General features: G+C 43.6%; 2 protein-coding genes across 11 annotated transcripts in view; one reads left to right on the top strand and one right to left on the bottom strand.

Moving 5' to 3' along the window:
* Nucleotides 1-16,540, bottom strand: part of MAPK14 (mitogen-activated protein kinase 14) — a 50,322-nt gene extending 33,782 nt beyond the window's left edge. Inside the window, exons 1-2 of one of the 7 annotated variants that reach the window (XM_043533406.1) lie at nt 15,889-16,540; nt 6,517-6,646 (exon numbers count right to left, since the gene is read on the bottom strand). In XM_043533406.1, the coding sequence (XP_043389341.1) occupies nt 6,517-6,646; nt 15,889-16,004 (246 nt within the window). In that variant the 5' untranslated portion in view covers nt 16,005-16,540. Of the gene's footprint in view, nt 1-6,516; nt 6,647-15,888 lie in introns of those variants that run through there. The other 6 variants (XM_043533408.1, XM_043533404.1, XM_043533405.1 and 3 more) reach the window with 6 other exon arrangements.
* A 2,322-nt stretch (nt 16,541-18,862) lies between these two features.
* SLC26A8 (solute carrier family 26 member 8) overlaps nt 18,863-22,469 on the top strand; it is a 29,784-nt gene continuing 26,177 nt past the window's right edge. For all 4 annotated transcript variants that reach the window (XM_037885135.2, XM_043533402.1, XM_043533401.1 and 1 more), the window contains exon 1: nt 18,863-19,484. In XM_037885135.2, the coding sequence (XP_037741063.1) occupies nt 19,324-19,484 (161 nt within the window). In that variant the 5' untranslated portion in view covers nt 18,863-19,323. The remainder of the gene's footprint in view (nt 19,485-22,469) is intronic.

Below are 22,469 nucleotides of genomic sequence, written 5' to 3'. Positions count from 1 at the left end.
ACAGCCTCAAAGACAACCAAAATCCAATCAGAGCATATAAGTACTATCATGGTTCCCAACTGCATTTCACTTTGTAAAATATTTCACAGATTAATCTATGTGAGACAAAATTACCAAAATACTGATTTCTAATTCTATTCTAGAACACTTAATATTATGAATATGCCACTTCAGGTTCAGCAGTTAAAGCAGAGTTCAGTTTTACACTTCAACCACTTTTATGCATGAGGAATGCAACGCATTCTCAGAATTATAGCACTACTCAGTACATAATAGATTTTCTGAGAATTCAAGTAAACCTATATAGCATTATGACAGGTTTCAGAGTAGCAGTCATGTTAGTCTGTATCCGCAAAAAGAAAAGGAGTACTTGTGGCACCTTGGAGACTAACAAATTTATTTGAGCATAAGCTTTCGTGAGCTACACCTCACTTCATCGGATGCATCCGATGAAGTGAGCTGTAGCTCACGAAAGCTTATGCTCAAATAAATTTGTTAGTCTCCAAGGTGCCACAAGTACGCCTTTTCTTTTTATATAGCATTAGATATTTGATGTGCTTTATCAACATAAGACATTTATTTCCTACTCAAAAGAGTTTACAATCTTGAGACAAGATAGGACAATAGTTCAGAGGAGGAATGATATGGTGATTACTGATAAGGAAGGAGGATTTATTTGAAGAAATGTATTTTAAGAGATTTATAGGAGAAAGAAGGTGCCTGCCAGGTTAGAACAGGGAGATTATTCCAGGCACAGGATTTAGAATGAGAAAGACTCAAAGTAGATGAAGACTGCAGTGAAACAAAAGAATTGGGAAGAGCAAAAGTAACAGTACATGATGATAAACATAATTAGCGATAAAATCTCTACTTTAATTTCTACTGGTTACTCCTACTAACTCAGCCCAGTGTGTGGCTGATGCCCAGAACTAGTTAAATAAAATGTTTATTCTGAGGGAAGGTTTCCGCAGCAGTCCACAGCAATTTTGGGAAGAAAAAAGCAGCTCAAAAAGGTTCAAGAGAAACTTGGTAGGTGTGTCTATTAGGGCAATACCATCAATACTAGAGCTCTACCCTCACCATGGCATGAAGCAGGTGTTGTTGGGGAATATTCTTCATAATATGCCCGTGTTTTAAAAGTTCCACTTAAGTTAGCAATACTAACACTGTCAAGAAGGACTGCTGCAATGTCAGAGCCTTTGGTGATCCTGGCAGCTGACTGACATGGCTGATAGCCAACTACACACACTGGAATGAAAAATATGAGAAATTCCAGTCAAAATGCCCAAGAGAATCCATGAATTAAGTTGTTTTGGGATGTTATTTCCTCACTAGATAAAGACACTGGAAGCAGGTTAGGCTCAGCTCACTGCCAAAATTTCAGGAATTTTCTTAATGTCAACCTAAAGCTCATATAAAATGTAAGTTAGAAGTCTCCCTCTTAACATTCTGGAAGCTGTACAAAGAGCTGGAGAACGTTCAGCCATGTGATTTTGCTGCCTCAAAATAGCGTACGGCACTGATGTGCTGGTGCCTTAACGCTGCAGTGAATGAGAATTATTCATCCAAAACCAGATCGTGTCCTAGGGCAATACAGAAGTTCCACACGCACATTTCCAGGATGCCAAGGATATATTCTCAAAAAGTCAGAATTGTATTAATTCTCTTACTTTTTGGAGGAGTTCATGGCATAAATTGATGAGAAAAGAAAATAATCCCCACGGTATACATGATACTACACAAGTGAGAGAATTTAGACAAGCAGCATTTGAAGTTCAACACAGATTGGGATCATTGTTTACATTTAACCTTCCCAGAAAAATCTTATCTTGCTTGCTAAGACTTGCTGCATCCTGTGCACAGAAGTTAGATACAGAAACTGGAGAGCATTTTTTAAAGGATATTAGGGTTGCAAGAAACCTCTGATATTACCTGATCCACCCTCCCAGAGGACCAACTTTAAGGCTTCTTGCACAACACAAGAAATTGGAGAGGGCAGAAATACTGCTATTTAGCTTCTTTAAAAAGGTATCTAACTCCAAAAATAATGTACATTTTACTGATCATCAACAGCATGCTCAATGATGCAGAACATAGTAAGGGCAGGTCTACACTACAAACTTGCATTGGCATGGCTGTGCTTTTGTAGTGCTTCTGGTTAAGACTCTCTAAAGTGACAGCAGAGAGCTCTCCCATCAGCTTAATAACTCCACCTCTGCAAGAGGCAGTAGCTATGTCAGCAGGAGAAGCTCTCATGACTACACAGCACAGTCTACACGGGGAGTTAAGGTTGGTATAACTACATCGCTCAGGGGTGTGGATTTTTTCACACCCCTGAGTGACATAGTTATACCGAAATGTGTTATGTAAACCTGGCTTAAGACAATGTCTCTATCAAAAGGCACTTACAATCACAATTCTACATACATAGCTTAAAAAAACAAAAAAACAAAAAACAGAGCACCAATAACCAGGATAGATCAATTTATCACATATTGGTGCAAATATTTTTCTTTTTATAATAGATACACAACCGCACTATTAGGATGATTCATACTGCGTTCTAAGAAGGGATCCGAAAGAAGGGTAGATGTTTGACACACTGCCACAGACATTCTCCGCAGAAGGGATAGCGTGACAAGAGGCACAGGGATGAAAGTGGGAGAAGGATAGAGGAAGCAATAAGACAGAAGGTATGGCCAAAGCAGAGGAAATGAGGAAGAATTCAGAGTAGGAAGAGATTACAGAAGAAATTAGATGGAGCGGAGTTATGCAGAGCCTTAAACATGAGGATGAGAAGCCTGAACTTGATACAGAGGCAAAGGAAAACCAGTGAAGGGATTCGAAGATGTGGGCAAGGGAACGAAGTGCAGTGGGTATGAAAGATAGTGTTTGTATTCCCCCTCTCAGTCTCATGGCCCAGGTACCAGGTAAGAAAATGGGGGACAAAGTTCCCCCCATGCTACAGTCCAAAGGTTAGGCTTTCCGCCCCTAACCTAGAATGTGAGCTCTCTGGAACAAGAACAAAACTATATGGTTCCTACAGTGCCTAGCACAATGGGGCCATGATCCTTGATTGAGGCCTGCTGTAATACAAATAATAAAGTCAGGGCCAAGGACAATCTTTGTCAGTGAAGAATGCAATAGCTGAAGAGACACAGAATTCACAATAAAACCCACCCAGTGGGAACACGAAAAAGAGACAACCACCTCCTCCTAATGCTTGGAGAGTCCCAGCATCATGGAAGATAAGTCATCACGTCTCAAGACACTTTCCCCACATCCATTTTTGCAAGGGCAGTGGCAACTAATGCTAAGATGAGCAACTGGAGCCACCGGGCGGGGGGGAAGCGGTGTGGGGGGGTTGGGGTTCAGCAGCACTACTGAAGCCCTGACTAGAATAGGCACAGCAGGAGGAAAGTCAAGTGACATTTATCTTACCTCACATGCAAAGACTGACCTCAGAGTGGATGGAAGAAACCAAACCTCCCAGAATATCGTAAAACGTGTTAAAAGCACAAATGTCAGACAGAGCACTAAATCAATTAGGCTCATCTTATTACTTAACATACTGTGAATCAAACTGAGGCTTTACTATGAAATAGTTATATTGCAAACGCTTCTTCATTACTGAAGGTTAGTTCTCTCAAAATACCCTTTTAACCGTTAAACTTTCATGGAGTTACAGGAAACTAGACCAATTTATTACTATTAAGGATCTTCTATAAGCCCAGTAAAATATACTTAACACCCAAAATCAACTACAACAAGTATGCAACAGTCATCTGTTAAATAATCAGGTACTTCTCCCATCTTATGTTTTCAATCAGGTTACTCTAAGGAGGTTTGGTCACTTTCAAAAGCATTTACACCATTGCTTTTTCCCTCAGTCCTCCTTCCCAACACTTACTGAACATCCTGCAAATCAGCGCTTCCCTCCCCCCAAAAGACGTGTAGCAGACCTTAACTAGGGGTGTCGATTAATCACAGCTAACTCAAAACAATTAATCGCAACTTAAAAAGTTAACAGCGATTAATCTTAGTTTAAATCACACTGTTAAGCAATAGAATACCAATTGAAATTAAATATTTTGGGATGTTTTCTACATTTTAAAATATATTGATTTCAATTACAACACCCAGAATATGAAGTGTACAGTGCTCACTTAATACTATTATTTTGATTACAAATATTTGCACTATAAAAAAAGAAACAGTATTTTTAAATTCACCTCATACAAGCACTGTAGTGCAGCCTCTATCATGAAAGTGCAATTTACAAATGTTGGATTTTTCTTGTTAAATAACTGCACTCAAAAACAAAACATTGTAAAACTTTAGAGCCTACAAATCCACTCAGTCCTACTTCTTGTTCAGCCAGTCGCCGAGACAAACAAGTTTTTTTACATTTATGGGAGATAATGCTGCCTGCTTCTTATTTACAATGTCACCTGAAAGCGAGAACAGGTGTTTGTGTGGCACTTTTGTAGCCACCATTGCAAGTTATTTATGTGCCAGATATGCTAAACATTGATATGCCCCTTCATGCTTCAGCCACCATTCCAGAGAACATGCTTCCATGCTGATGACACTTGTTAAAAAAGTAATGCGGTAATTAAATTTGTGACTGAACTCCTTGGGGGAGAATTGTATGTCTCCTGCTCTGTTTTACCCGCATTCTGCTATATATTTTATGTTATGGCAATCTCAGATGATGACCCAGCACGTTTGTTTTAAGAACACTTTCACTGCAGATCTGAGAATGCAAAGAAGGTACCAATGTGAGATTTCTAAAGATAGCTACAGCACTAGACCCAAGGTTTAAGAATCTGAAGTGCCTTCCAAAATCTGAGAGGGACGAGGTGTGGAGCATGCTTGCAGAAGTCTTAAAAGAGCAATACTCCAATGAGGAAACTCCTGCTGGTGGCATCTGACTCAGAGGATGAAAATGAACATGTCAGTCCACACTGCTTTGGATCGTTATCAAGCAGAACCCCAGTGTCACCAGCATGGAAGCATGTCCTCTAGAATGGTGGTTGAAGTATGAAGGGACATCTGAATCTTAAGCACATCTACCATGTAAATATCTTGCGACATCAACTGCAACAGTGCCATGTGAATGACTGTTTTCATTTTTAGGTGACACTGTAAACAAGAAACTGGCAGCATTATCTTCTGCAAATGTAAACAAACTTGTCTGAGTGATTAGATGAACAAGAAGTAGGACTGAGTAGACCTGTAGTTTTACATTGTTTTATTTTTGAATGCAGTCATTAATTGTACATTTGTAAGTCCAACTTTCATAATAACGAGATTTCATTACAGTACTTGTATTAGGTGAATAATTTCTTGTTTTTTACAGTGCAAATATTTGTAATCAAAAATAAATATAAAGTGGGCACTTTACACTTTGTATTCTGTGTTGTAATTGAAATAGATATATTTGAAAATGTAGAAAACATCCAAAAATTTAAATAAATCGTATTCTATTAACAGCGTGATTAATCACGATTAATTTTTTTTACTCTTGACAGCCCTAACCTTAATCAATTTTATACTAAAAAAAGTACCCATTCTTCTGACTCACTTCTGTCACCTTCTCAAAGTACTAAAAAAACGTTTTAATTGATACCTAAATTCCCATACTACAAGACTTTGAATGTAGTCATGCTGGAGGTTCAGTTTACTTATCACTGGGTTGGTCTGTATTTGATCAAGCTTTTCACAGCTATGAACATCCAATTTCCCACACATTGCATGTCTCTGGGCATCTCCGAGGACAGTGGTTTCCAAATGTTAACAACCTGTGAACCCCTGTCACTGAAATGTCAAGTCTCACAAACCCCCTCCTAAAAATGAGTATTTCCAGGGATTTTCTCCTTGACCTGAATATAAATTATAAAAGCAGTGATCTTGGAAATATAAAATTGTTTTTATGACATGCTTATTACACACTATTTATTACTATTATTATCATTACAGTATTTTATTACATTATGAAAATGGCTACACTCTTCCAAGATCTCATTTTCATAGCTTGTACCACTTTGAATAAGCCTGTTATAAGACAAGGCTCCTATGCTTCATCAAGGAGTATCAGATGTGAAACAGCATGAAAGTATTTAAGAAGCCAACTCAAAGAGTTCCTCCTACACAAGCATTCAGGTCTTGAGCAGTCCAGGCAAATAATGCACGTTACAACAAATCTTAAACTTGTTCTTCATAATAATTTTAAAAACAACACTAGCTGCCTATTTAATTTTAAAAACAGCAAAAAATATCCACCTCCCTTTCCATTTTTTATAAGAAGTCTTAAAGTTTAAATCTCCTCAGTGTGATAGATAGGCTTGCTTTGATCTGCTTAGCTCTTGGAAATCCAGGGGCTCCGGGCTGCTGGCCCTGTGCTGTCCGGAGTGCCTAGGGACAGCTCTGTCTGCCATTAGGGAATTTTTTCCCCGAGAACCCCCTGTAACATTTCATGAACCCCAGTTTGGCAACCACTATCCTAGAACTTACATTTTCATGTTTCATATGTTTAAGTAGCCGTAGTTCTCTGTAGGTCCTTTTGGCGTGGATGATGGACTGAAATGGTCTGGACAGCTTCTTCACAGCCACTCGCAGCCCAGTTTTTCTGTCAAAGGCAGAGCTACAATTTAAAAAAAATAAAGTTACCAAATGTAAAAAATACTTTAAAAATAATTAGGGATTGAGACTGAAATAACTCATTTCCCCCACTGAAATTAGTCCAAAGTACCCTGTGTCACATTTTAAAAAGCCACCTTTCCATACCTATGTTTGGTTTCCAAGGAAAAGTGGCAAAGAGCTAGATGAATCCTTTGCATCAGGATCAGTGGGAGGGAGGACAGGAAAGCGGTTTTGCAGAAGAGGTGTGTATACCGTACTTTAAGAAAGCAGTCTGATGCATACCCTCAAAATATTTGTATAGAACATTTTAATTTACTTTAGAATTAAGATGTGGCAAACAAACGCAGTCTCTCTCTCTCAAAAATCAATACAGTAAGAGAGAATCAAGTCTTCAAGTCTTTTTTAGTTGGAGAGCCTGGCCTTGCAAAAATACGTAATTTACAAGGAAGTGTCCTGCAAGATTCCCTGAACATTTCACAGCTCAGTGAGAAATCCCTTACAAAGCTTCATTTCAGTTTATTCAACTAGTTCAGTTCAATTACTAGTTCATTCAAAGTTAAGAAACAGATTGGGAATTGAAAAAGTAGGAAAGCTTGTATTCCCTCTTACAATCTATGAATAAAATACTAGTGTAAGGATGAGATATACTAGTTCTAAAATCTTGAACAATACTATGACCAGACAAAATCAATTCAATTCACTAACTACATACACTACTACCTTTAATAAAATCAATTTTAAATGGAAAACATGCTTTGATAATTTTTTCTTATGTATCAGCACATTTAAAGTAGTTTTATTTAACTAATCAAACCATAACTGTTTCGGGCATTTTAAATGAATTCCAGCTTCCATCCAAACAGAGCTTTACCTGAATCAAGAATAAAAAGCTAATCTACAAATTAAAAAATGCACCATTCACCGTTTTCTCACGTAACAAAACAAATAAAACTTAAGAGTCTGAGTAAGTGTCTGTTAAGCTATATAATTGCTTAAAAATGTGTACAGATTTAATGTATCCTCTGGTTAGCAAAAAGTAGTACTAAATGTATGTAAAGACTATACTTAGCTGTAAATCAACATGATTTAATGGTTACCAACTAACGAGAATCAACCTCTCTTTAGGGGAAAAAAGGTGTAAATGCAAAACAAGTTTAAAACTGATTTACAATCAAGGTTTCCTGCCTGATAATTTAAGTTGCTTTGATTTAAATCAATCCATCCTGAATGTTATTACAAAAGATTTTGACATAGATGAAAAGCATTATTCTATTACACCTAAGATATATCCCCACACAATATTCCAGAGTCCTAGCTGAGAATTTTAGATTCCAAGCACCAACAAAAGATGGATATTTAGCTGTGAACAACTAAATACCACTTCTGCTTTATTCCCCCTTTGGATGTTTTTGAAATCTAACTTCTTCTTGTTTGTTGAAAAGAAGAGAGAGGAAGAGGTAGAGGATGTGAAATTGATGAAGTTAAGCTTAATAGTAAGATAATGGAGAAAGGGTAGAGAGAATGGAAGAGAAGCCAGGAGTATTAGGACATAATTTGCCCATTTCACAGAACATTTATTCAAACCAGCCTGCCTCTCGATTCAACTAAGATCTATAAAGACCATTTCCCTTGATAATCATGAAAAGGAAGGGAAAGCTCATGTTTACAAGTTCAAAGTGGGAAGCAAGGCCAGTAGTGGAAAGTCCATCACCACATCTCACAGAAGAGAAGTCACAGCAGGAAAAACATATGCATACTAAACCCACAGCTTTATACAAGTCAGAAATAAAAACTAAATATATACCTGCTCCAAACCATAGTCTATTTATCTTCTATAAAATGAAGTCACAATACTTCTTAGTGTGACTTGCTAAGTTTCACTTAAGAAAAATACCCCTGTTAAAATCCGTGTGCTCTCTCCACTCAGAGTGCTGAAATGAAGCTTATGAAAAACTTGGCAACTATGTAGCCAAACACTTAAATTTTTTTCAACCAGCAACCATCATCTTCCATATGATCTCTATTTTGTACTATTGTGATATGAAGAGAGTACTTCTAATCCTTCTCTGCAGAACAACAGTAGCCCCTTCTGTGCAAGAGAGTACATTCCACTGAAACAGCTCACAGAAAAAGATATGGAAATAAAGCTGGAAAAGTCTCCCAGAGATCACAGAAGCCTCAGACTGCTGTAGTGGAATTACTAACATTGCTTTGAATTAATCAAAATGTGTTTGAAATCTACTATGCTCTTCATCATTTGTGTGTATTACTTCCTACACTTCACTAAATTGGACAATCAAAATAAACTAGTACTGGTTTTATTTTGTTTTGATTGCTTTTTCATCTCAAGTTCTCAAGCACAATTACAACGCATCAATGTTGAAGTAGCAAACCCTGCAGGGGAATATTTCAAATACTATTTTCATTTTCTGTTTCATGCAAGCTTTTTTTTTAAAAAAATACTACACACAAAACCTGAATTTAGGGTCTACACACAACAGCATAATTTTAATGAGGCATGAGGTGTTTTCCAGATATACTTCACAGCTCCAAAATAAAATCTTAGTCATCATAATCCAAACTAGACCGATGTCAATTGGTCATCCTCTTTAAGGCTCCATCTCTTTCAACTGCAACAGGTAGCATACAACACAGTTTTATAATCTCTCTTGCCTTGGAAAAAAGAGAATCCTCTGCATATTTATTTCACCTTCACAACTGCAATCACTATTACCACACTTCTCACTTACCAAAACACAATATACTGCTTCCAGAGCATCCCTAACCCTGCCAACCAAGGAAGCAAGGGATTGGAATTCTTGGCTAGGTTTTCCTTATTTACCACAGAAAATAAGGAATAACTTCAGTTAAACAGATGCAGTTACAGTGGTGCAATAGTGATGTGTGATGGGGAGGGAGGAAATACAATTTTAAAACTAATTCTACCTCCACTAGGCCACCGTTCTGTTCCTAACAAGCACATATAGGCTACATCTAGTTTGAACTTACCTAAATTGATCAGATGCCTCCAATAACCTGAAGGAAACAGGGTCCAGGGAAGTTAAAAATGAAAACACTACAACTACTTGACAGTTAAACCTCCTATGGCTTCAGTGTGACAAGAGTCTTCCTACTTTGTACTTGAGCAGTGCTAGAAGTAAAGATCCTGACCCAAACTAAGGTCCTACACTCCATATATTTCCTTTCAATATGCTCCTCAAACTGGAGAATATTTTATCCTTAAAAAATTTCTACATTATTCTTTACAGTTAGCCTTCTTTATGGAGAAGAGCAATAAGCCAGAAAACTTTACAGAAAGATACCTCACCCACACTTTAGTACTGCCATAGCCTAAGTAGACAAAACAGAGAGCTTACAGTGGTGCAGGTGCAACACTGCAGCTGTGAGCTCTCTAGTGCAGCCACTCAAGCTCTCCCATCGACTTCATTCACTCCCACCGAGCAGCAGCAGCAATGTCTGCAGGAAAAGCTCTACCACCAACATAGCGCTGTCCACACCGGCACTTAGGTTGGCTAAATTAAGTTGCTCAGGGGCATGGCTTATTCACACCCCTAAGTGACATAAGTTATACCGACATAAGTGCTAGTGTAGACATAGCCCTAAATAGACAGTTTCCTCCCTGAAGAGCTTACATTTATTAGGGCACGCCCTTCAGTCTGGGGACCTCTGTTTTAGGGGTTTGTACGGTGCCTAGGACAACAGGGCCCCAACGTCACTTACAACCTTTAGGTGGTACCATAATACAAATTATTTTTAATAGTTCAATTCTTGTTTTCTTTGCACCGTATTCTTTTATGCTCTTATATTAGAAAAACTTTTTTCCATATTCAGAACACTCTAAATACTAAGAGAAGGTTTTTTACATACCTACCAATTTTGCCCTTTTCTACTTGTCAAATTTATATTTTTCTATGTAATTTTAAGGGAACTGACAATATATCTTTATTTTTGCACTCCACATTTTTAACTTACAGAACAGTTCTCCCCCTGGCCCTCATAAAAAAAAAATCACTGTGGTACAACAGCATCATCAATTGATGTCATTAGCAATAAAGCTCTCTGGGAACAATGTTTGTAAAAAGCTACTGCAAAGCAAGGGAGCCACAACTTTGCTCAACTTGTCATGACTCCCAGGGCAGCACCCAATTAACATAAACAAATAGACTGTATCCACTTGAATCAAGATATCTCAACAGACTGTACTTTAAAGTTGTACATTGTAGCCAGCTTTGTGTTTAAAATATTAGTCATCCCTGCTGCAGAGCCAGAAGAGGAAGGGAGGAATCCCAAGAGAGGTGTCAATGTATCCAGTACAATAACTTTTCACACACCATAAAAACAATTAACATTAGATGTCAGTACTCCAGAGATACTCTCTACCCCCAAATTATAACAGTTTTAAGTTAGGTCATATCTGAGGCCTAGAAACAGAGCTTCTCTAAAGATTTTTGAGCATGCTGAGTAATTTTTGGCTGATGTAGATGACTGCCTAATGCTTTTACAAATAAGAACACAGAGCTACACAACGGCTGTTACATTGGAAAGTGTTTTTTAAACACTACCTAAAATCAGCATTTATTACAATCTTAGAACAGTTGCATTAAATCTATCCATTATATTTCAGCTGAAAAAGACGGTTGAGGAAGAGAAGCTCATGACAAGTAGAAACTATAAATCCCATTTTTAAGAATGATAAACATGAGTTTAGGATTTACATGCCTCTGTCATAAATCACAGCTTGCAAGTTTCACAGCCAGTTAGGCTCTATCATGGATGCAATTCAGGAAATTGCCTCATTACCTCCTAACTTACCAGAACACACACCACTTTGAGTTGTGATTGTATGTCACTTACACAAAGCTAACCCTCCAAGAATGATCTCAGAACAAATCCAGAGAACTACTGTTGAGACAAGTTATGTTTTTTCAGCGGTCTGAAACTAAAGAACTGGCAAAACTATTCTTCAAGTAGAGTTTGTTTAGAAACTGGGTAACATTATCAGTCTCTTTCAAATCTAACACTAATTCTGTTCTGCGTATCACTAGCTGCTATGCAAGCAAACATGCTACTCATCGAGTCCCGTTAGTGGTATCCTCTTTTTTGTCCTGAAGACTGTTTTAGAGACCACCAACCCCATTGTGTAAGCAGGAAATCTATGGCCTTCAAAATGTTTGAGAGTCCTGTTTACATATTACTAAAACCACAGTCATTTACAAGTTCAGTCCCTATATATATGGCAAACACCACAAATCCAGCATACAGCTATAAAAAAAGGCATGTATTTCAGCACCTCTTCCCGGCCTGTGTTTGATCATATTAAGTCAGCACCAGTTCGCAAAAAGCTACAATACCAGATATCCATGAATATTACTTTGCTGTACAGTAAGTAGTTCAGGATGGAAAATGACTCACAATATACCTCCACTTCTTAAAATTCAAGTTCTATAACAAGTTCAAACTCCTTGACCTCACTTTCAAGGCTCTGCCCAGCACCTCCTCATGTGTATGACTTGTCTCCTGCTACACCCCTGCTTGCATGTTCTGCTAATGCCACCTGCCTTACTAAATTGTTTTCAGGCTCCTCCCAGTGAACTCCATGGCTCCTTTCATGCCATGCCCCACACCAGGAACACCCTTCTTCCCCAGCAACCTTGCTTTCTTCCAAGTCCCTCCCATTAGCCAAAAGAAATGAGTTTGTCTTTCACCATGTAACATGCACCCCACATGGATACTTCATATATAGACACACTACAACCATTCACAAACAAATCAAACCACCCTATAAACCAATTAAGTTATTTCTCCTACAGGTTGGAAAGGTAAAAATAATGATTTCTATTTTATTATTTTATTTTTAAATTCAGAAGTGATCAGATACTTTGGTGATGGATTGGTGAGGGTGAAGATAGATGCTATTCCAAAAACACTTTAAAGTAGCAATGATTTTGAAAACTATTTGAAGAGATGTGAGGTTTTTACTTAATTTTCCCTTAAAAATTTAACATTTACAGTTCTTTAAATGTGCGGTAGTTTTTTTTTCTTTAAAGCTAAAGGGAATTAGCTGTGTAGCATAACATGCAAGAAACTCAGAGTCTGGGTTTGAGCCTTTGATTTTGACTCTCAACTGATAAACTCAGTACTGTGTATTTTTACAGTCTACTATTCTTTATAAAGAATACCTCTTTTTGAAGAGCTACATAACCTATAACTTTCTTCCCCAAACTAAGTACGGCCTTAAAGAGGCAATCTAGAGCATTTATGGACTGAGGCCCTTTATACATTAGGCAAAAAAGCTGTTGTAAAAACACATTGCTTGGAACACTTTGAACTTGCAATGCCTGGGCAACACTTTGTATCTACACACAACAGATGTTCAACACATTTTATAAGTACCAATTGCATAAAGTGACTGAAACATCTGGGACAGTCTTTAGTTTGGATCTAGCTGACCCCATGCTGTCACCAATGATTTCTCCCCAATATGGTCAGGAAGCCAAAAGAGTTGCACCAGCATCAATTCAGTCACTTGTCCCAATTCCATTCTACAATGTAATACCTTGCATTTGGAAGTTAATCAAAATCTCCTGTACCTAACAACCACATGGAAGCATTCTGAAACAGATGCTTCAGGAATCCCAGAATGCATTGATGCCAACATGATTGTAGAGTGCACTTCATGTGAATGCACAATAAGAATACAAACAACAACAGCTATGTTGCATGAAGATGCTAAACTGTTCTAAGAGCAAGCAGCATAAGCGTTTCACACAATAGGTGTTACTGCAATGGTTTCATAAATCAGCATAGGCAACTTCACTGACTACACCAGAGTTTCCCAGACTTTTGAAAACTGAGCTGCCCATCTTTCATCTCCACATCTTAATGTATACATCTTCCTTCTATTCTTTTTAAATCAAGGACGAGACTTAAGAACAAACTGAGAGATCTGCCTGTGCCTTCTCTCCCAACTACTGCACCCCATAATTTGGAAAACACTAATCTACAGGACTTGTTAGCTCTGTTATTTATGTTTGAGTAAGAGTCTTCTCCCTAACAGCCTAGACATTCATCCTATTTAACCCCCTCACCTTGGTGTGCAAGTAGTGATGCATGCTAGTACATTTTATCTGCATCACTGCCTGGGGAGTTTTCTGTCTTGAGGGTGTTAATCACACTATAATCATAATCCTGTGTTTGCAGTCTCAATCTGGTACAATGAAAATTAATTTGATGCCTCATTCAACACAGTGACTTTACATTAGGATCAGGAAGGAAAAGATGTGCCAGACCAGAGCAAGTCCTTGTGTGAATATAATAAACTTTGATAATCTGCAACTATCAGCTACATGTTTGAAGCTGCTTCCAACAGAAAATACAACTTCCTCTGCTACTAATGCAATTGCACAATCTTTAAAGGTTTTGACACAGCAAAACAGGAAGTTCATGATGCAAATCCTTATGTTATATGGGTAGTGGAAAGAAATATTTGGAAGTAATGCAAGCATTTTGGAAAGCACAATTGGAGTTGGGGGTAGGAGAAGACCTTGCTCATTTTATTTTTAGGATTGACCCTGCCACAAGGCACTGAGCACCCTCAACTCCTATTGATTGTAATGGGCAATCAGAACACTCAGCATCTCAGGAGATATCAACCAACCAGCAAGGTCAGGCCTTATCTTACTACTTCAATAAAGCTCAGCCTTTCTACAGTAAAACTTTGGGGGGAACACATTCATACTATTAGAACCTGTTTGACCTTTATACAAAAGATAAAGGACAAATGCTCATATACTTTAGTACATAACAGTTTTAATAGAGGTTATTTAAATGGAACTTTGCAAACAATTTAGTATAATATAATCACCCTTTGTTAAAAAAACAAACAGCTGATAGTTTGGGTTTTTTAAAAGCTACAGTGTATACATGGCTATTACTTTTCTTCATTAGTATTGTTTACTGCGAGTCCTACACTGTAGATATAAATTTACATATTGCATAAAAATTCATTAACGCATGCTCACTTCACTCATTGGAGGAGACCACAGTGTGGAAACACTATTACAAAATCTTCATCAGGGTCTGACATACTGGGTGCAGAAAAGCTTTAAACACTATATGCATTCATAAGAATTAATGTTTTACGTATTCTCTTTAAAAAAAGGGCAAAGCCGCCTAAAAAATCTTTCACGCAACACTGTGATTTGACTGCAAAACTGAGGCTAGTCAAGTAGACAAACTCATTTCCTATTCTACATTTTGAAGACCAAAACTAATAAGCACTGTTGCATCACGAAATGAGCAAAAATACTTGATGCAACAAGGGAGTACAACCTTTTTAATCATGCTGCTGTGACTACAGGCAAGTCAAGCTCTGCAGATACACATCTTATCTGTATTAGTTTAAGAAAAAATTAAAGACCAGAATGTTTTTTTCCTGCCAGTTATGTCCACACTTTCACAGCTCTGACAGCAGGATTTTGCTACCATAGGCATCTACAACTAATTTTCTCACTCAGGAAAGACCACGAATTTCCCTATGTTAACCTCCCATGGCCAGTGGTATGGAATTGTTACCTGTAAGAGCACTCCTGGCAGATAGGGCAAGGCAGAAGAGATCGCCTCATAGCCTTTCCCACCACATCACCGTCCCAGTATCAACAAACCTCTCTTTAAAATCACCCCAAATGTCACCTGCTCTGCAGTTCCCAGCTGAAACTGGAACAAGAGCTACCAGGCACCTGTTCTGCAAAGCAGACTTTGGCACGCCCCACCACTCAGTAACTAAAGGGGGTGGGGGAGAGGGAGGAAAGTGTGCGCATTAATACCCTGGAGGAAGAGTGGGACAAGACTATGTTCTGTGAAATTGACTTTACCACCACCGGCCATGTGGTGCAATCTGGTGCATCCCACCGCGGAGACGCGGCTTCTGCAGCGGTTTCTCCACTAATCTAGGGATAAAAGTCACCCGTGGGCAAGGCCGATTCGCCCATATTGGGGGCAGGAGGAAAGGGGCGAACCCCACCGAGGGCAGGGAACCCCCCGCCCTCCAACTCAGTCGCCGCCCCCGCACGTGCAACACCGACGGTGCCCCCGAAGTGGGTGAGAAGCCGGGGCAGATTCCCCACCTCCCCCCGAGAGAGCGGGGGGGGCCCCCGTGGTGCAGCTCGGACAGGCAGATTCCGATCCAAGCAGCCTCCCTCCCGCCGCCCCGCCCCCACTCACCAGACGGAGCCGTAGGCCCCGGAGCCCACCGGGGACAGGTTCTGGTAGCGCTCGGGCACCTCCCAGACCGTCTTGTTCAGCTCCTGCCGGTAGAACTTGGGCCGCTCCTGAGACATCTCGGCTCCGGAGCCCGCCCCGCCCGGCCAGGCGGGAGGGGGGGACTCTGCCGGCGGCCCCAGCAGTGGCTCTTCCTCCCCCGCCCCCCCCCTGCAGAGAGAGGGGCAGGTCTGCACCCCTCCCTCCCCTCAGGGGGGCCTCGGGCCGCCGCCGGCCCCCCCCTCACCACGGCCCGGGCCAGTGACCGTTGACAGCCGCCGCGGACCCCCCCCCTCCCCTGTCGCGCGCTGCTGCCCCCGCAGGGGCCGCGGGGGTCTCGTGCAGCGCCTCCCTCCCCCCCCCCAAAAAAATACCCCAAAAAACAAAAGAGTGGGGGCTGTCCCGCGCGAGCTGTTAGGGTTCTCCTCACGCGCCCCCTGGGTGCTCCGCACTGTCACCCCAAGGGGCGGGACAGCGCGTGTGTGAGGGGAGGGGGGGGTCCTGAAAGGAACCAGATGTTGATGCGGGGGGGAGACTCCTCTCACAAGCAGAGCAAGGCAGGCGGCGAAGGCGACTCCGGAGTGACCTCCCCCGCCCGTGCCCAGTGGCACTGCCCAGGCGAGTCCGCCCCCTCCCGGAACCCCGACCAATCGATCGCGCCCCGCCGCCGCCGCCGCCTCGCGAGAGCTGAGGCGCACGGCGCGGCGATGACCCAATATGGAACCAGCGCCCACCGCCCTCCTCTCTCGCGAGAGCGGCCTGAGCCCGGGCGGGGGGCGGAGCTAGCGGGGCGCGGGGAAGCCGCGCGGCGGGCGGCGTGGGCGGCGGGCCTGGCGCGGAGGAAGGGGCGGCTGGGCCCGGCTGCTGCCAGCGGCGCCGGGGGCGGCTGGGCCGGGCTGCAGGGAGCCGGGCTGCAGGGCGCCGGGCTGCTGCTAGCGGCGCCGGGGGCGGCTGGGCCCGGCTGGGCTTGGGGGAGAGAGGCAGGGGCCAGGCCTGGTCATTGCTGGGCCTGGGGCTAGCTGGCTCTGGTACATCAGAGGCGATCGGCCCCTGTGGTTCTAGTGTCTCGGGGTTCACTTCACTTCGTCCCCCCCGTGACTGACTTCTGCCAACTCAGCCCTCTGCCCTGGGGCCGTCTGCACGCAGGAGCCCACGGAATAATGGGGCGGAGGAAAGCTGCGAAATCCTCTCTAGCTAGGTCCCCCCCCGTGTCTTGTGGCTCTGTCTTCTGGGCTGTAGGCGCTTCGGGGGAGCCGCCTTTTGGGGGGCTGGGCGGTGCACAAGGATCCGCAGCGGAGCGAGCAGCTGTGTAGGGGCTTAGCGCCGAGCTCGGGTCTGAGAATTGGGAAGCAGCGGGACGTAAGCCTTTGCTTGAGAGTGCAGCATGCGGTGAAATGCCCTGTGAAATGGAGCTCAAGCTCAGTGTCGGCACCAGATAACGAAGCGAAGTGACTGCCCCAGGGTCACGCAACAACAAATAAGTGGCGGTCAGCATTTGAATGCAGGGGCCCCTCCCTTTAAGCGCTGGACGATGCTGTCTTTCACTTGAGGTGGCGAGCTTTGTAGGCGCTATATTATTCAAGACAGACGTGAGTCACCAAACTGCTTCTGAGTGGCAAATGCATGAAACGCTGGTTATTTTGCAATTACATAAAATTGGGCTTGAGAAAGTAGGTGGATGCAAGAAAAACCAAAGAACTGCCCTAGAAGAGGCCATTAAAATACTGGGGCTGATCAAGGTGCCTGATCTTTTTGCTTCACTGTGTACCGTGCAGCGGATGAAAAGTTTTATGAGCTGTACATGCACTTTTCTTCAGTATCTCTGCAATATCCACAGACACGGCCCCCATGGGCTTGGAGGAGGGAGGGGAGAAGCTCAGACCCAGGTCACCCCGGGGGAGGGGAGGGAAAGGAAGGGAAGGGGATCGGACGTGGCCCCCATGGGGTTGGAGGGGAGGGGATCAAACCCGGTTACCCCATGGGGTTGGAGGAGGAAGGGGATCAGACGTGCCCCCCCATGGGGTTGGAGGAGGGAAGGGAAAGGCTCAGACTCAGTCATCCCGAGGGGAGGGGAGGGGATCAGACGTTCCCCCCATGGGGTTGGAGGAGGGAGGGGATCAGACCCGGTTACCCCATGGGGTTGGAGGAGGGCGGGGAGGGGATCAGACCCGGTTACCCCATGGGGTTGGAGGAGGGCGGGGAGGGGATCAGACGTGACCCCCATGGGGTTGGAGGAGGGCGGTGAGAGGATCAGACGTGCCCCCCATGGGGTTAGAGGAGGGAGGGGAGGGGATCAGACGTGCCCCCCATGGGGTTGGAGGAGGGAGGGGATCAGACCCGGTTACCCCATGGGGTTGGAGGAGGGCGGGGAGGGGATCAGACGTGCCCCCCATGGGGTTGGAGGAGGGCGGGGAGGGGATCAGACGTGCCCCCCATGGGGTCGGAGGAGGGCGGGGAGAGGATCAGATGTGCCCCCCATGGGGTTAGAGGAGGGAGGGGATCAGACGTGCCCCCCATGGGGTTGGAGGAGGGAGGGGATCAGACCCGGTTACCCCATGGTGTTGGAGGAGGGCGGGGAGAGGATCAGACGTGCCCCCCATGGGGTTGGAGGAGGGCGGAGAGGGGATCAGACCCAGTCACCCCACGGGGTTGGAGGCGGGGCCCAGGCCCCCCCGGGCGAGCTGGGGCAGTATCCCGTGCCCCTCGCGCCCCACCCCGGGGTTGGCAGTTGGTGAGGCCCGGCCGCCCCGCGAGTCTCGAAGCCGGGGCGGCGGCGGCGGCGGCTCAGGTTGCCGCGGGTGAGCGGGCCCTGGGCTCCCCCTGCTCCCGGCGAGCGAGGGGGGTGTCCCGGGGCGGGGCGGGGCCGTGGCTGGCGGGGAGAATACGGGGAGGGGGCGTGGGCGAGTCGAGAGAGGGGAGGGAGAGGCTGAGAGTGGCCCCCCGGGGGCACTCGGCCCCCAGCCCCTCTGAAGAGCTGCCCCCGGGATCTGGGAGCAAGGGTCCCATTCTTCCCGCAGTGGCCCTGGGGGTTGCTGCGGTGGAGGGGGTGCTAACAGCGCCGCCACTGCTCCCAGTGGCTTGGGTGCTGGAAGTGGGGTGCGGCTGCACCCTCTGGCTTGAAGTGGTTTTTTCCAGCATATCCAGGGTTTACAGTTTGGTTCAATGGCTCTGGGCACCCACACTGAACAAATTGTTCCAGTGCCCCTGCTTGGATGGGGTTACACCGGGGATGGATGTATCCCCGGCTTAGCCAGTTAAACATTCTCTTTCAGTGAGACAGTCCGGTTCTGTGACCTCCTTCCTCCCTTCACTGTCACGGGGAAGGACAGTGACTTTGATTTCACTCTCTCGCCTTCCCTTATTCCCACGTTTTTGACTGCCCACTATCAGTGTGACCTCATGGAGCCGGATGCTGAGACGGTCAGCGCTCCCAGGCAGCTGGGGAAGTACAGAATCAAGAGAGGCATATACACTGAAGAGCAGTTCCAGAAAAACTATGAAAGAAACACTCCCTCCCCAAGGAACAGGGACTTCAGAATCCAAGGAAGGGTCCAGTGCAGGTGAGCAATATACCAGGAATTTGGCAGGTATGAAGAAACTGAGCAGCCTGTTCACGTACTAATGTAAAAGCACCGACTGACCCTCCGGCTGCCCCAACTCAGTACTAGAATACAGAGGTGACTGATAGAAGCTTAATCAAAGCACCAAACTGTAGAGTCCCATGCCTAGAGCAGGTAAGCAGGGCCATCTGTATCTGTTTTCCCACCAAAGATGGAAAATGTTTTTGGTGCCCTCCAGATGACTGAGCAAAACAAAAGCCATCAAGCAAAACTGTTGAGAGAAAAAAGCCCACACAGAATCAGGGATTTGGGACCCCTGAATGCAAAGGTTTAGTGCCCCCAAATGTTGGTGCACAGGGCGTCACCCACCGCTAGGGGCAGCCCTGCATGTGTGTCAAGCTTACCAGAACACTGGGGGAGTTTCTGCCTACAGACCACAAAAGTCTCTCTTCATTTCACAGTTGTGGTAATGTGAGGCAGCTATGCATAGTGAGGAGGGATTCTGCTAATTGTTTCAGTCCCCTCCAGTGCTTACTTCCACCCTAGCTGGCAGACACAAGGTTACATCTGGTTTTTCTGGCATTTGTATTTGCTATTTTTGTTTAAATTCTCCCAGGTATCACTTTCAGTTCCCGCCTAGAGTAGAAAGAGGCTAGGTTTCCTAAGAGTATGGCAGAAATTGCTCTACCTCATTCTGCCTTGCTTGCTGCTGCACTCTAAGGTTCCCTTCTAGGATGGGCGAGGTGAGTGTGCAAATGCAGCATTAGTTAATATAACCCCACCCTGTTCTTCCCAGTAGGGACTTGCACTCCAGAGTGTATACCCAAAGACTCAAAATTCCCATCTATGCTGAAAGAAAAGGAGGACTTGTGGCACCTTAGAGACTAACCAATTGATTTGAGCTTAACCTTTCGTGAGCTACAGCTCACTTCACGAATGCATCCGATGAAGTGAGCTGTAGCTCACGAAAGCTTATGCTCAAATAAATTGGTTAGTCTCTAAGGTGCCACAAGTCCTCCTTTTCTTTTTGCGGATACAGACTAACACGGCTGCTACTCTGAAACCTGTCATCTATGCTGAGATGCTGCAGGTGCTGACCACAAAGGAGCCTCTTTCAGCAGCATCAGAGGATGTCTTGTTCTTCCACCATGGAAAAATTAACCAATCAAAGTTTGGAAAATCATTTGTCACATTCCCTTTAGTTTTGTTGTGTGACTGTCACCCAGACTGAACTGTCATCTCCATGTTGTCTCAGGCTTTACTCTGTCAGTCATTGGGATTTATTTGGGTTCATCAGGGGGTTGCGTGTGGTAGGTTTTCTTCGTGGGCACACTTCCTTTCTCCCATATGGAGATCAGGACAGGGGCTTCCTTTTGAAATAATACCAGTTATTGTTCTGTGGATTGGCCGACAAAGAGCACTGTGAGTGGACTAGGTGAGTTCCTTATTCTTGAGTCACTTAATAGGAGCACCTACAGACCACTGTTCTTATAAAGAAGTTGAGACCAAGTCTCCTGAAACATCACTGAATTATCACTTCTTGGTGTTCTGTTTCAACTGCTTACTAGAACTGAAGTGACTGCTGAAGCGTCACCTGCTGTTTTGTGACCCTGATGTGACTTGAGGTTCAAAGCTAACTAAGACTGTGGGTCAAATTCAGCTTTGTTACACTGTTGTAAATCTGGAGTAATTTCACTGAGGTGAGTGGAGGCATTTTAGATTTACATTGATGTAAATAAGAGTGCAATTTTATCCCCGGCCTCCTTTTCTAGCTCTTCCTTTACCTTTAGGAATAATCAGAAAGAAAAACATCCTTCACAGAGATCAAGGAAGCTCCATCATATGAGATATTAAATAAAAGAGAGATCAGACAAAGTACTAGAACAAAGGTATCAAAGTTATTTGGAGGAGGGGGTCGAATTCTATTTAGTTATGGTCTGAGAGCTGGAGTTTACATTGAGGTTGTGTATTTCCCCCTGATGTCAGTAGGAGATTTGCACAGAGAGCAAGAGGAGAATATGGCCTTTATGTAGTAGCTCAACATTATTTGTTCAGTGCTTTATTATTGCATTCATCATTCATTGAGAAAATCTGCCCCCCTTTAGGCCTGTTGTTTCTGCCTTTTGTTTCTCTTGCTTCCTCATCCTCCTTTCACAGTGTCTGGCCCACTTCCCTATCTTTGTGAGTCTCTTCTGTTCCTTCTCTGTGTTTCATTCCTAGCTGCCAAACCATTGAAGTTCAGGTTTCAGAGTAGCAGCCGTGTTAGTCTGTATTCGCAAGAAGAAAAGGAGTGCTTGTGGCACCTTAGAAACTAACAAATTTATTTGAACATAAGCTTTCGTGAGCTACAGCTGTAGCCACAAGTACTCCTTTTCTTCATTGAAGTTCAATCACTCCCCATGCCCCCATTCTGTCCACGACAATGATCAGTGATTAAATAGTTAATCTTGACATCAAAGTGTCATAACTGGGCTTTAAAGTTGACAGCCCAATCAGATTAATAGGGAAGATGGAAGTTTACTCCTCAAAGTCATTGTTTCAGGCTGTCTGCAGACTTGGGCAGATGCTGCATCGGTTACACTTGGTTCGCTTTGGAGCGTTATTGCAGACATGAGGACTAGAAACTTGCTCTTTTTTTTAAATGAAAGCTTAGTTATTAGAAACTCTGATAAAGGCATGTGGACCATATAAATGCATTATGTGACCCAATGCCCAGTCAACCTGTGGAACTCATTGCCAGGGGATGCTGCAAAAGCCAAAAGTATAACTGAGTTCAAAAAATAATTGGATAAGTTCATGGCGGATAGGTCCATCAGTATCTATTAGCCAAGCTGGTCAGGGACCCAAACCCATGTTCTGAGTGTCCCTAAACCTCTGCCTGCTAGAAGCTGTGATTGAATGACAGCAGATGGATTACTCAATAAATTGCCCTATTCTCTTCACTCCCTCTGAAGCATCTGACACCAGCTGCTGTCGGAAGACAGG

Source organism: Chelonia mydas, chromosome 21, assembly GCF_015237465.2.
Source record: "Chelonia mydas isolate rCheMyd1 chromosome 21, rCheMyd1.pri.v2, whole genome shotgun sequence".
Classification (NCBI taxonomy): domain Eukaryota; kingdom Metazoa; phylum Chordata; order Testudines; family Cheloniidae; genus Chelonia; species Chelonia mydas.
Note: the sequence above shows the minus strand (reverse complement) of the source record. Positions and strands in the feature narration are given on the sequence as shown.